The 15,017-nt window shown below is 37.1% G+C and overlaps 1 protein-coding gene across 3 annotated transcripts in view; it reads left to right on the forward strand.

Moving 5' to 3' along the window:
* The window catches only part of VPS13A (vacuolar protein sorting 13 homolog A), a 220,370-nt gene that overhangs the window by 35,946 nt on the left and 169,407 nt on the right, over positions 1-15,017 (forward strand). For all 3 annotated transcript variants that reach the window (XM_008142061.3, XM_008142063.3, XM_008142064.3), the window contains exons 4-7: positions 3,629-3,724; positions 3,998-4,099; positions 11,963-12,072; positions 12,965-13,024. In XM_008142061.3, the coding sequence (XP_008140283.2) occupies positions 3,629-3,724; positions 3,998-4,099; positions 11,963-12,072; positions 12,965-13,024 (368 nt within the window). The remainder of the gene's footprint in view (positions 1-3,628; positions 3,725-3,997; positions 4,100-11,962; positions 12,073-12,964; positions 13,025-15,017) is intronic.

Genomic DNA, 15,017 nt, shown 5'->3' on the forward strand with positions numbered 1-15,017 from the left:
TTTCATATTCTATTTTTTAGTTGACATTTACTAAAGATTTCTCATAATCCATGTTGACTTGACTTCATTTATTTTTTATGGTAGTGTTATAATCTAACGAATACATATTTGGAAATTGTAGAGTAATCCTGTATTTCCAAAGGTACAAAAATATTTCAGTGAACATATTGCCTCACCATATTTAACAATGATAATAAGGTAATTTTCAGTGTTAATATAAGATAGTGGAAAACTGTTCAGTAATGTAGAACTATTTTGTGTGTTTTGAAATGTTCTTAGGTGCAATGTTCCCTGGAAAAAGCTAAAGAAAAAAAAAGATGGTGGAAAGTATACTGCATTAAGTACCAAATACATAAGAAAAATTTGAGACTCATTTAAGGTGTTGTTTGCATACCCCTAACACAGCACCTGTCTTTAATATCATTATTGTTTCTTCTGCTAGACAATAAGTTTTTTGAAAAGTGGATTTAATTTTTATTGTATTCATACCAGTTAGCAAAATACCCAGCATTTGGTAGGCACATAATTTGTTGAATGAAAAGAATAATGCTTCCAAATGAGTGGTACAGCAATATAACCAGTTTTATGGGAACATACTGTTCCCTTGCTATTATTGGATACTAGAGGCCTGGTGCATGAGGTTTGTATACTCAGGGGGTCCCTCAGCCCAGCCTGCGCCCTCTCGCAGTCTGGGAGTCCTCAGGGGATGTCCAGCTGACGTCCTAGGCCCAGGGGGAGCGGGCCTAAGCTGGCAATTGGACAACCTTAGCAGTGCCGCAGAGGCGGGAGATGTTCCCGCCACCGCCACTGTGCTTGCCAGCTGTGAGCTCAGCTTCTGGTTGAGCAGCGCTCCCCCTGTGAGAGTGCACTGACTACCAGGGGCAGCTCCTGTGTTGAGTGTCTGTCCCCTGGTGGTCAGTGCACATCTTAGCGACTGGTTGTTCCACCATTCAGTCGATTTGCATATTAGCCTTTTATTATATAGGACTAAAGGCCTGGTGCACGAAATTCATGCACGGGCGGGGGGGGGGGGCAGAGGGTGTCCCTCAGCCCAGCCTGCACCCTCTCCAATCTGGGAACCCTTGAGGGATGTCCGACTGCCCATTTAGACCCGATCCCAATAGCAATCCAGGACTGCTGGCTCCCAACTGCTCACCTGCCTGCCTTCCTGATTGCCCCTAACCGCTTCGGCCTGCCAGCCTGATCACCTCCTAACCACTCCCCTGCCAGCCTGATTGATGCCTAACTGCTCCCCTGCCAGCCTGTTTGCCCCTAACTGCGCTCCCCTGCAGGCCTGGTCACCCCTAATTGCCCTCCCCTGCAGGCCTGGTCCCTCCCAACTGCCCTTCACTGCAGGCCTGGTCGCCCCCAATTTCCCTCCTCTGCCGGCCTGGTCACCCCTAACTGCCCTCCCCTGCAGGCTTGATCGCCCCCAACTGCCCTCCCTTGCAGGCCTGGTCCCTCCCAAATGCCCTCCCCTGCTGGCTTGATCACCCACAACTGCCCTCCCTTGCAGGCCTGGTCCCTCCCACTGCCCTCCCTGCTGGCCATCTTGTGGTGGCCATCTTGTGTCCACATGGGGGCAGTCATCTTTGACCACATAGGGGCAGCCATCTTGTGTGTTGGAGTGAAGGTCAATCTGCATATTACTCTTTTATTAGATAGGATGGAGGCCTGGTGCATGGGTGGGAGCTGGATGGTTTGCTTTGAAGGGTGTCCTGGATCAGGGTGGGGGTTCCCTTAGGTCATGGGGCGGCCTGGGCTAGGGGCCTGTGGTGGTTTGCTGGCCAGCCACGCCCCCCAGGGACCCAAGGGGAGGCTCTGGTATCTGGGATTTATTTATCTTCTATAATTGAAACTTTGTAGCCTTGAGTGGAGCCAAGCCTCCTGCTTGCTCCGTGGCGGCAACCATTTCTGTTGGGATTTATTTATCTTCTATAATTGAAACTTTGTAGCCTTAAGTGGAGGCCTGGGCCGGCCAAGGTGTGCAGAAAGCTTGGCTTCCTCCATCGCCAGGGGAAACCCTAGCCTCCTGCTCTCTCCAGCTCTGTGGATGCCGCCATTTCTGTTTGGATTTATTTATCTTCTATAACTGAAACTTTATAGCCTTGAGTGGAGGCCTCGGCCGGCCAGAGTGTGTGGAAAGCTTGGCTTCCTCCATTGCTGGGGAAACCCAAGCCTCCCTCCTGCTCGCTCAGAGGCCACAGCCATCTTGGTTGGGGTTAATTTGCATATTTGCTCCTGATTGGCTGGTGGGCATGGCTTGTGGGCGTGGCTTGTGTGTAGCAGAGTGATGGTTAATTTGCATATTACTCTTTTATTAGATAGGATACTTTATACTTAAAAAATTTTAAATTCTCACCTGAGAGTGTATTTTTTTGTGTGGTTTTAAAAATATATTTTTATTGATTTTTTTTTAGAGAGGATATCTTTTTTATTGATTTTACGAAGAGAGGGGAGGGAGAGAGAGAGAGAGAGAGAGAGAGAGAAGAAAGAAACATCAATGTGTGAGAGAAACATCAATCAGTTGCCTCCGTACACACCCTGACCAGGAATCGAATCCACAATCTTTTGGTGTATGGGATGATGTTCAAACCAAATGAGCCACCTGGCCAGGGCTATACTTTATGTTTTTATTGTTATTTTAGAGTATACTTTTTCTACTTAAAAAAAAAAATTTGCTGTAAATTAGCATGCTATGTTACTCTGGCAGCAGCCTCATATGTCTCATGCTCATATGTCAGCAGCCTCATATGTCTCATATTACTCAGGCTCCTGATTGCATCATTTTCTCTTGTGCTTGATTTAATTTTGTGTTGTTTTGTATGTTAACCTTTTGTACAGGTTTGTAGCCTAGGCTACACCAGTGGTCAGCAAACTCATTAGTCAACAGAGCCAAATATCAACGGTACAACGATTTAAATTTCTTTTGAGAGCCAAATTTTTTAAGCTTAAACTATATAGTTAGGTACATTGTTATTAACTTAATTAGGGTACGTGGTATTTTATGGAAGAGCCACACTCAAGGGGCCAAAGAGCCACATGTGGCTTGCAAGCCGTGGTTTGCCAACCACTGGGCTATACTATATAGCCTGGCTACATAGTAGGCTAGACCACTGAAGTTTGTGTAAGGGCACTCTATGATGTTAGCACAATGTCAAAAATCACCTAACGATGAATTTCTCAGTACATATCCCCATTGTTAAACTGTGTGTATAATCTCTACATGTGAAAAATAAACACTTACATAAAGTAAATAATCTTTTTTAAAGTATAAGGAAAGTACTTCTTACAGAGATTTAGAGAAAGAATGGGGATATTCTAAGTTATAATAAAAAGGATTGTTGGTTAATGGAAGAAGAATATTAATATGTTTGTGGTACAGATAGCCATAAATAGAAACGTATAAATATTTAGGATATATCATTTCGTAGACTTTCCAACAATATTGGTTGATACAAATAATTTCAAATTTTCACCACAAAGCCTTATTTTTGGTTTTAAAATAGCTTTCTATAAAATGACTGAACTTGTAATCTTTTCTAATGTCTGACAGAAAATAGGCTGATAGTAAATGTAGTTTAAATGAATATACATATTTTTTTTGTTTTTTTTTTTTTTAATGTAGGTAATCTTAATCTTAAAATTCCATGGAAAAATCTTTATACTCAGCCAGTTGTAGCTGTACTGGAAAATATTTATTTACTCATAGTGCCTTCTTCAAGTAAGTCAAATTTTAAACATTATAATTTAAATTACTCTTTTTTGTAGATGGAAAATCTTTATATTTTATTACTGTATTTATTAAAAATATTTTGGGGGAATTTTTTGTGATTTTTAAAATATATACATTTGGTGGTAGGTAATTGAATTAAATTGGTTTTCACACTAAATTTTTGCAGACATGGAATTAGTGATTATTTTCTTGTATGTTTTTTGGAATGAGTACATTTAAATTTAAGGTAATTAAGATTCTCCCTTTTTATGCTTCCTTTAGTAATAAAATATGATTCTTTAAAAGAAGAAAAGCAACTTTTGGAAGCAAAGCAACAGGAACTAAAAAGAATAGAAGAAGCCAAACAAAAAGTAGCTGATCAAGGTAAAGAAAACAAAGAAGAATTGAAATAAGAAATGGGGAAAAGACAAAAATATTGATCACATTTGAATATTATTTTTCTTTGGAAGCACTGAGATTACTTAACAAATATGAGAGAATCTTATTACATGGGGCATTTTAATGTATTTAATGTGTTTTATCATGTTTATAAAAATTTTTACCTATTAGACATTTATCTTAGGGCAAATAATATACCTAGCTTTTAAGGGAAAGGTTAGTTTTTAACTACAATAATTAATTGGAATAAGTATGTTTTCTTACCTTCCTAACCTTTTCCTTTTTATTCTCCTTATATCAGGTCTCCTTTTGCATATGCTGAGTCCCTTTATATATTTACACTTTCCCAAATCTGTTTATTTATCCTCTGGCTTCACATCCTTTCCTATTCAACCTAGACCAAATGGTCCATTACTTCAACCCCTTCTTTTGTTGGTGTAAGAGATGTCCTGCAAAAGTCGAATTCCTTTCCACTTGCGCTGCATGAAGCAGCAGCAGCTATTTTTACTCGGACTCTTAACTTCTCCCTCTAGTGAATCTTTCTTCTTAACATGCAAATATACTGTAGCCTTTCTTATCTTCTAACATAAAGTCATTTTCCTAACCTAGTCATGTGTTTATCTTTTCTGTCCATTTAAAAGTTAAGCATCTTAAAAGTAAGGTAGATATATACTGATATCACTATCCTTGCCATACATTAATTTTTTAAAATAAAAAATATAACCCAATATTAAATTTTTACCTGTTGACAAACAGGTAAAAAATATAAAGGAGATTTAACGCAATTCCTGGCAACACATTTTGTAATTATTTTTTCTTCTCTGTCACAGTTCTTTCATATCTTGTGTGGTCATTCATACCTACTTATTCTCTGGGTGTTTTTTGGTTTTTTTAAATAGTAACTTTTTTTAAAAAATAAATCTTTATTGTTCAGATTATTACAGATGTTCCTCTTTTTCCCCCCCATAGCTCCCCTCCACCCGATCCCCCCCCCAATGCCCTTACCCCCCACCACTGTCCTCATCCATGGTTGTAAGATTTTTGTCCAATCTCTTCCCGCATCCCTCACACCCGCTACCCCCCGAGAATTGTCAGTCCACTCCCTTTCTATGCCCCTGATTCTATTCTATTCTCCAGTTTATTCTGTTCATCAGATTTTTTATTCACTTGATTTTTAGATTCACTTGTTGATAGATATGTATTTGTTGTCACTTTGTTGTTCATAATTTTTATCTTTACCTTTTTTTTCTTCTTCCTCTTCTTAAAGAATATGCTTCAGCATTTCATATAATCCTGGTTTGGTGGTGTTGAACTCCTTTAGCTTTTTCTTGTCTGTGAAGCTCTTTATCTGACCTTCAATTCTAAATGATAGCTTTGCTGAGTAGAGTAATCTTAGTTGTAGGTTCTTGCTGTTCATCACTTTGAATATTTGTTGCCACTCCCTTCTGGCCTGCATAGTTTCTGTTGAGAAATCAGCTGACAGTTGTATGGGTACTCCCTTGTAGGTAACTAACTGTTTTTCTCTTGCTGCTTTCAAGATTCTCTCTTTGTCTTTTGCTCTTGGCATTTTAATTATGATGTGTCTTGGTGTGGTCCTCTTTGGATTCCTCTTGTTTGGGGTTCTCTGTGCTTCCTGGACTTGTAAGTCTATTTCTTTCACCAGGTAGGGAAAGTTTTCTGTCATTATTTCTTCTAATAGGTTTTCAATATTTTGCTATCTCTCTTCTTCTGGCACCCCCATAATTCGGATGTTGGTACGCTTGAAATTGTCCCAGAGGCTCCTTACACTATCTTCATATTTTTGGATTCTTTTTTCTTTTTGTTTTCCTGGTTGGGTATTTTTTGCTTCCTCATATTTCAAATCTTTGGTTTGATTCTTAGGGTCTTTTGGTCTACTGTTGAAGTTCTGTATATTATTCTTTATTTCAGACACTATATGCTTAATTTCTGACTGGTCCTTTTCCATATTTTTTGGCATTCTCATTAAGATCCTTAAAGGTCTCACTAAGTTCCTCAGAGGTGTCTAGAAGATTCTTGAGTAACCTTATAACTGTGGTTTTGAACTCTATATCCAGTAGTTTGCTTTCCTCCATTTCTTTAATTTGTGACATGTTTCTTTGTCTCCACATTTTGGCTGCTTCCCTGTGTTGATGGAGTGACTTTGTGTGGTAGGTGACCTATAGGGCCCAGTGGCTCAGCCTCCCTAATCATCTGAGGTGGACACTCTTGGTGCACCCCTTTGGGGGTGGAGTGCACAGTCTTGTTGTAGTTAAGCCTTGATTGCTGTTGGTACACTGGGAGGAATTGACCTCCAGGCCAATTGGCTGTGAGGACCCGCTGTGTCTATAATGGAAGAACTGCTGTGCTCTAGACACCCTTATGGGGCAGGACTTGCTTCAGTGGGGCTTTGGTGCTCACTGAGTCTGTCTCTTGAGTGTGTCACTTATGGATGTGAGGAGTTGAAATCTGTTGTCATCTCTCACTGACCACTAGGTACACTGGCTCCTGGATCTCCAAGAAGGTGCAGGTCAGTTACTATCTGAGGCCACCCAGCAGGAGCTACAGCAAGATCTGCAGATTTCTCCTCTTTGCTTGGGGTTTGGAAGTTTTGGAGGTGACCCAGCTGCAGTTTGTTAGGTTAAGCTGTGATAGGGCAGGCCATTCATATGCAAAAGCCGCTGCGCTCAGTTTGGGTGGGTTTGTAAATTGGGTGGGGCGGGGCCTCAGGTAATCACCAGGGTGTGGCAAACAGCGATGGCTGCCAGTCAGCCCTCTCTGTGTCTCTGCGTTTCCGTGTCCCACGCCCCAGCACAGTAAACAATGATTATTGTGTGCATCTCTGCAAGAGAATCACCCTCACTTTCCAACCCGATGGCAGACAGTCCTGCTTCTCCCCATAGGAGTCTGAGTCTCCAGAGTCTCGCTGGAAACTGGAGTTCAGAGCAGTCGGGAGCTTGTGTCTCCCTTTGGATTGAAAAAAGCACACCCAGTCGCCAGCCCGATTCGTGCGCCCCCGTACCTCTGCTTTCCCTGCCTGTGCACATCCTACCCGGTCTCAATGCTCTTTTCTCTTTCCTTATAGTTGTAGAATTTCTATTCAGCCAGCTTTCCCGTGGTTCTGGGTGATAGACGTTTTGTCTTTTAGTTGTAATTTTGGTGTGGTTGTGAGAGGCAGTATGTACAGGTGTATACCTTATGCCGCCATCTTGTTTTTTTTTCTAAACAGTAACATCTTAATGGGGATGAAATGGTATCATGTAGTATAGATTTGCACTTCCCTAAAAACTAGTATTTGAGCATCTTTTTATGTGCTTACTGGCCATTTCTATATCTGTGGAGAAATATCCAAGTATTTTCTCCATTTTTTTAATTGTGTGTTTTTTTTGGAGGTTATGTGGTCAGAGTTCTCTGTGTATTCTGAATATTAATCTCTTATTGGATATGTGATTTCCAAATTTTATTCCTTTCTATAGGTAGCATCTTTACTCTGTTGATAGTCTACAAGGCCCCAAATTTTAAAGTTTTCATGAAGTTCATTTTGTCTACTTTTCTTCTGCTGCCTGTGCCTTTGGTATCATATATAAGAAATTATGGTCAAATCCAGTTTTCTATGTTTTCTTATAAGAGGTTTTACAGTTTTAGGTCTTACAGTTAAATCTTTGATCTTATATTAAGTTCATTTTTGTATATTGTTAGATAAAGGTCCAACTTCATTCTCTTGCGTGTGAATATCTAGATATACAGTTTTCCAAGCATCATTTCTTAAAAAATACTGTTTTTTCCCATTGAATAGTCTAGGCACTCTTCTAAAAAAGTTATTTGAGGGTATGTGAAGATTTATTTCTGGGCTTTCTAGTTTATTCATTGGTCTATATGTTCTTTATGCCAATACCACCATGTTTTGGTTACTGTACTTTTGTTATAAGTTTTGCTATCAGGAAGTGTGATTCTTTTAGCTTTGTTTTTCCTTTTCAAGATTGTTTTGATTATTTGAGATTCCATATGAATTTTACGATGGATTTTTTTTTCTGTAAAAAAATGTTACTGATATTTTGATACGGATTGCTTTGAATCTGTAGAGTCCTTTGGGCAATATTGACATGTTAACAATATCAAATCTTCCAATCCATGGATATGGATGGGATGTCCTTCCATTTATTTATGTCTTTTAAATTTTTTCCTAAGTATTTTATTTTTTTGATGCTATTATAAAGGGAGTTATTTTTGTAATTTCCTTTCAGATTATCCAATGGTTGGAAATGGATATGCAAGTGATTTGTTTGTGCTGGATTTGTACCTTTCTACTTTGCTGAATTAGTTTATTAGTTCTAACAATTTTTTGTGTGTGGAATTATATAGGGTTTTCTTTATATAAGATAATGTTATCTGTGAACAGAGATAATGTTATTTTTTTCCTTTCCAATTTGTATGCCTTTCATTTATTTTCTCTTGGCTAATTACTCTGACTAGAATTCCCATAGTATGTTGAATGGAAGTGGCAAAAGTGGGCATCCTTACTTTTTTCCTGAACTTAAAAGGTAAAGCTTTCAGACTTACATTATTGAATATGATGTGAGTTTTCACCTGTGATCTTTATTATCTTAAATTAGTTTCCTTTTATTGCTAGTTTATTGAGTGTTTTTATTATGAAAGAGTATTGATGTTTGTCAAATGCTTTTTCTTAATCAGTTGAGATGATCATGAGTTTTTTTCTTTTATTTTGTTGATATGGTATATTAAATTGATTGATTTTCATATATAGAGCCATCCTTCCATTGCAGGAATAAATTGTATTGAGTCATGGTGTGCAATCCTTATAATGGGCTTTTAATTTTTATTTGTTAACATATTGTTGAAGATTTTTGTGTCAGTATTCATTAGGGATATTGATCTGTAGTTTTTTTGTGGTATGTTTGTCTTGCTTTTGTGTCAGATTAATGCTGATCTCATATTGAGTTTGGAAATACTCCCTTCTCTTCAGTTTTTTTGGAAGAGTTTGAAGAGGATTGATGTTCTCTTTTATTTATTTTTTATTTTTTAATTTCTGTATTGATTAAGGTATCACATATTTGTCCTCATCCCCCCTATTCCCATCCCAAACCCCTCCCTACACATGCCCCCTCCCCCCTGTTGTCCTTGACCACTGGTTAGGCTCACATGCATGCACACAAGTCCTTTGGTTGATCTCTCCCCTTTATCCCCACCCTCCCCTACCCACCCATTGAGGTCCAACAGTCTGATCCATGACTCCTTGTCTCTGGGTCTGTTCTTGTTCATCAGTCTATGTTGTTTATCATTTCCCCTAGATGAGTGAGATCATGTCCTACTAGAAATACACTTATAAGAGCCGAAAATGAGACAAGCAATAATGGTTATGCTGAAAGGCAAATGAATCAGTCTGTAGTGAGTTTCTTTCTGGGCCAACAGTTCTTTTGAGACCCAACTTCAATGTCAAACAGTTCCTTATGTGTACATGTCAGCAATCATATTTCAGTTCTGGATGGTGGACAAATGGTGGTAATGGAGGTCCGACCCTCTCTGGTTTGGTCCTGGGCAACCTGCAATGATGCACAGCTGCTGACTGCTAGTATGGCAAGGTGACGTCAGCGTCTTCCATCTCTGGACTGCTTCTCTTCTGTCTTCATGGCTGGAGTAGTCCTGTCAATTCCTCTCTGTTGCCGGAATCCACATGGTCTCGGAGTTGTTTCCTGAAAATATACAAACATATTCAAACCAAAAGTTAATAAAGGGATCTTTTCTATAAATTTGACTTGGGATCCTTTTTCATTTTTTGCCCTAATGATTTTCCTCTGGCTTGTTTTGACACCTTGTGTGTTTTTTATGGGTGTCTTGCTTTTAGCATTACAATTAATTTTCTAAAGTACAAATTTTCTAGATGTAATTTACTTACAGGATATTTTTCCTTACATGATATTCTTCTACTATTCCCCCTTTTTTGATTTAAGTATTAGGAGGCTTTTGAAAATTTTATAATGTAGTCTTGATAGCTTTTAAATTTTAATTTTTTGCACTATAATATGACTGCTTTAGGTTCCTTACATGTTACACAATTTTATCATGAGATGAACTACCAATAAAAATTTTAGTTAACACTTTAGGAACACCTTTTTGTCCTGTACAATTAATTTTTCTAGAATATTAACTTATTTCAAATTAGCCAATTTAAATTTGCCTGAAAACTTGACTGCTATTTTACTGTCAAATTTATTACTCTAACAACAATCTTATTTTACCCTGTAAATATTAGTGGAAAGGATTATTTGCCTTCTTGAATAGGCCCTGAGCATTCCTGGTGGAAGGCTGGATTTAGATATCAAAAACTCACTTCCCCACACCATTGATGTTCTCTTTTAAATGTTAGGTAGAATTCACAAGTGAAGCCATGAGGTCCAGAGCTTTCTTTTGTCGAGAGATTTTTGATTACTGATTTGATCTTCTATGAATTATATGACTATTCAGATTTTTCGTTTCTTTGTGACTTTGCCTTGGTAGATTTCGTTTTTCTAGGAACTTGTTCATTTCATCTGGTATTACAATTTGTTAGTAAAAATTTTTCATAGTACTATCTTATAATAATTGTTTTTATTTCTGTAGAATAAGTAGAAATGTTCCCATTCTCATTTTTGACTTCAGTAATTTCAGTCTTCATCTCTTTTTTTCTTACCTATCTATCTATATATATATTTTAGGAAAAGAGATAGCTTTTATTGGCATTTTTAAGTGGAGGAAATAGGGATAGTAACTAGTGGTTATTAAAGGCATATTAAAAAATTAAAAACCTCAATTTTTAAAAAATATATTTTATTGATTTTTTTACAGAGAGGAAGAGAGAGGGATAGAGAGTTAGAAACATCGATGAGAGAGAAATATCGATCAGCTGCCTCTTGCACACCCCCTACTGGGGATGTGCTCGCAACCAAGGTACATGCCCTTGACCAGAATCGAACCTGGAACCCTTGAGTCCGCAGGCCGACGCTCTATCCACTGAGCCAAACCGGTTTCGGCAGGAACCTCAATTTTTTATTCTTTCTATTCCCCTGAAAAATATTGAAACTAGAGATAGTAAATAGGTTTTAGAAAAAGAAACACCTGATGAACTTCCTTCATCCTTGCTGTAAAGAAGAGAGGGTAATATCTTGTATCTTCCTACTTTGTATTCATCAGGAGAATTATATTCAACTATTTTATACACCTAACCACAGACAACTTATGTTATCTCTAATTTTAAGGGAGATTCCATCTTTCCTGCTTTCTCTAGCTTTTTCATATAAGCCTATTATAATTCTTACATAATAATCTTCATTGTTGTCCATATCTTTATGTACTCAGATATAATTAACAGAGAGAAGTTTATAAAATTTAATGCCAATAAATTTTGCAAGGTTGGCTTTAGTTTCACTGAACAAGAAACTAGTTTTTTAAAAAATATATATTTTATTGATTTTTTACAGAGAGGAAGGGAGAGGGACAGAGAGTTAGAAACATTGATGAGAGAGAGAGACATTGATCAGCTGCCTCCTGCACACACCCCACTGGGGATGTGCCCGCAACTAAGGTACATGCCCTTGACCGGAATCAAACCTGGGACTCCTCAGTCCGCAGGCCGACGCTCTATCCAGTGAGCCAAACCGGTTTTGGCAAGAAACTAGTTTTTGAAAACAACTTAGTTACCTTTGAAAATCTTTTGGTATGGAAGATTTTTGAAAAGCAAATCTACAAATATTGATTTTTTTCTTTAACAAGGTAACATTTATATTACCTCAATATGTGGATATTTATAGAATATATTTTTCATTCAAGTTTAAAAAGGAATATTTACAATTCTAGAAAAACTCCTGGTGGAGAAACAAGACACTTTTACAGAAAAATTAATTACTCAGATCATAAAAAATCTTCAAGTGAAAATTTCCAACATCCATATTCGTTATGAAGATGATGTAAGTATTTTAACAAATGAATCTTGTTTTTATATTTATATATATATTCCACTGTTTATGGAAACCTGCTCTGTAGTAGCCCATCTATTAGCAGTGGTTCTCAACCTTTCTAATGCTGCGACCCACAGGTTGAGAACCGCTAGCAGGGTCGCCTAAGACCATCGGAAAACACAGATATTTACATTACGATTCATAACAGTAGCAAAATTACAGTTACGAAGTAGCAACAAAAATAACTTTATGGTTGGGGGTCACCACAACATGAGGAACTGTATTAAAGGGTCGCGGCATTAGAAAGGTTGAGAACCACTGAGATATTGGGAAGTGAAGGAATAGGGCTGAAAATGACATGACCTTTCTTTTCTATAACTATAGTTGTAATTTGCAGTCTTTACTGCCTTGGTTACAATTCCCTAAAGTGTTTAAAGATCAGATAATGAAAGAAAATGCCTATCTTAGTACATGTGATAGTTGGGATTATGAATTTATTATATGGTTTTAAGACACTTTAAATTATATGAAATTAATCTCCTGGAAAAGAGCACTGGTCTAGGAATCAGTAGAGCAAGATTTAACTAACTGATCTTAAATAGATCATGTATTCTCTCTAAAACACATAATAATTAGCTTCTCATATTACTATTATGAGGGTCAATCATTTTTATAAGCTTTTTTTTTATAAAGTGTAAAACATGCAGATTTATTATTATTTTAGAACACTAATGCATTGGTGCTTAATATTTTAATTAGTATGTATCAGGAAAAAATATGGAAATAAAAGTTGTTCTGGAAAGTATTAAATGTTTTTGAATGTTTGAAATTGCATTCTGTAATGTAAATTTTGTTCAACTACTAAAAATCTGAGACAAATGTACTGTGTTTTCCTCTTTAGATCACAAATCAAGAAAACCCACTGTCATTTGGCATTTCTCTTCAAAATCTCAGCATGCAGGTACTTGGTTTAAAAATAAATTTAACCATATTTTATTGTGTAGTTAAACTACAAATTGCTCTTCATTTATGCACGCATCAGAAATAGATGTTTATATAGAATTAGTACCTATAGTACATGGATTGGATTGGAACTGAGGATAGGTAATTTCACATTTGAAAAAATGGTTGATAATCAAATTCAAGTTAAAATATGAGGGCCTATTATTATTTGCTAATTATTGATATTTGATACTTTTTTTTAACTTAAAATCCATCTCTTGTTTTTTAAAAATATTTTTTACTGATTTTAGAGAGGAAGAGAGATGGAGAGAGAGAGAGAGAAACATCAGTGATGAGAGAGAATCATTGATCGGCTGCCTCCTGCATGTCCCACACTGGAGATCGAGCCCACAACCTGGGCATGTGCCCTGATTGGGAATCGAGCCGTAAGCTCCAGGTTCATAGGTTGACGCTCAGTGCTCAACCACTGACCCATGTTGGCCAGGCCCATTTCTGAGAAACTTTTAGAAACTTTGATAAGTCATGAAAAGTATAAAGAAACAAACCATCATGGCCTCACCATTATTAATAATGTGGAATACTGATTAAAAACTCTCAGCAAAGTGGGAATAGAGGGATTATACCTCAACATAATAAAAGCCTTAAATGACAAACATACAGCCAATATCATACTCAGTGGGCAAAAACTAAAACCATTTCCCTAAGAACAGGAACAAGACAGGGATGCCCACTTTACCACTCCTGTTCGACATAGTACTGGAAGTATTAGCCATAGCAATCAGACAAGAAGAAGAAATAAAAGGCATCGAAATTGGAAAAGAAGAAGTAAAACTGTCATTATTTGCAGATGACATGATATTGTACATAGAAAAGCCTAAAGACTCCATAAAATCTACTGGACTTAATAAATGAATTCAGCAATGTAGCAGGATACAAAATTAACACCCAGAAATCTATGGCTTTTTTATACATTAATAATGAACTCACAGAAAAAGAAACTAAAAAAATAATCCCATTTACCATTGCAATAAAAAAATTAAGATAAATAGGAATAAACTTAACAAAAGAGGTAAAAGACTTGTACTTGGAAAACTACAGTACATTGAAAAAGAGATAGAGGAAGACATAAACAAATGGAAGAATATATTCTGTGTTCATGGATTGGCAGAATCAACATCATTAAAATGTCCATACTACCCTAAGCAATTTATAGATTCAATGCAATCCTCATTAAAATACCAATGGCATATTTCACAGACCTAGAACAAACACAAAATTCACATGGAATAAAAAAATACCCTGAATAACCACAGCAATCCTGAGAAAGAACAAAGTTGGATCACAATACCAGATACCAAGCTATATTACAAAGCCACTGTTCTCAAAACTGCCTGGTACTGGCACAAGAACATACAGAACAGTGGAACAGAACAGAGAACCTAGAAATCGACGCAAGCCATTATGCTCAATTAATATTTGACAAAGGAGGCAAGAGCATACAATGGAGTCAAGACAGTCTCTTCAATAAATGGTGTTGGGAAAGTTGGACAGATACATACAAAAAAAATGAAACTAGATTACCAACTTACACCATACACAAAAATAAATTCAAAATGGGTAAAGTACTTAAGATGGGAAACCATAAAAACCTTAGAAGAATCCATAGGCAGCAAAATATCAGACAAATGTCGTAGCAATAGCTTTACTCCTACAGCTGCTAGGACAGTGGAAACTAAGGAGAAAATAAACAAATGGGACTACTTCAAAATAAAAATCATCTGCACAGCAAAAGAAACCAACAAAACAAGAAAGCCCACTGTATGGGAGAACATATTTACCTATCTCTGATAAGGGTTTAATCTCCAAAATTTATACAGAACTCACACAACTTAACAAAAGGAAGAGAATCCAATCAAAAAATGTGCCAAGGACTTAAATATACCCCTAAGAAAAGAGGACATACAGAAGGCCAAGAGACATATGAAAACATG

This window comes from Eptesicus fuscus, chromosome 15 (genome assembly GCF_027574615.1).
Source record: "Eptesicus fuscus isolate TK198812 chromosome 15, DD_ASM_mEF_20220401, whole genome shotgun sequence".
Lineage (NCBI taxonomy): Eukaryota > Metazoa > Chordata > Mammalia > Chiroptera > Vespertilionidae > Eptesicus > Eptesicus fuscus.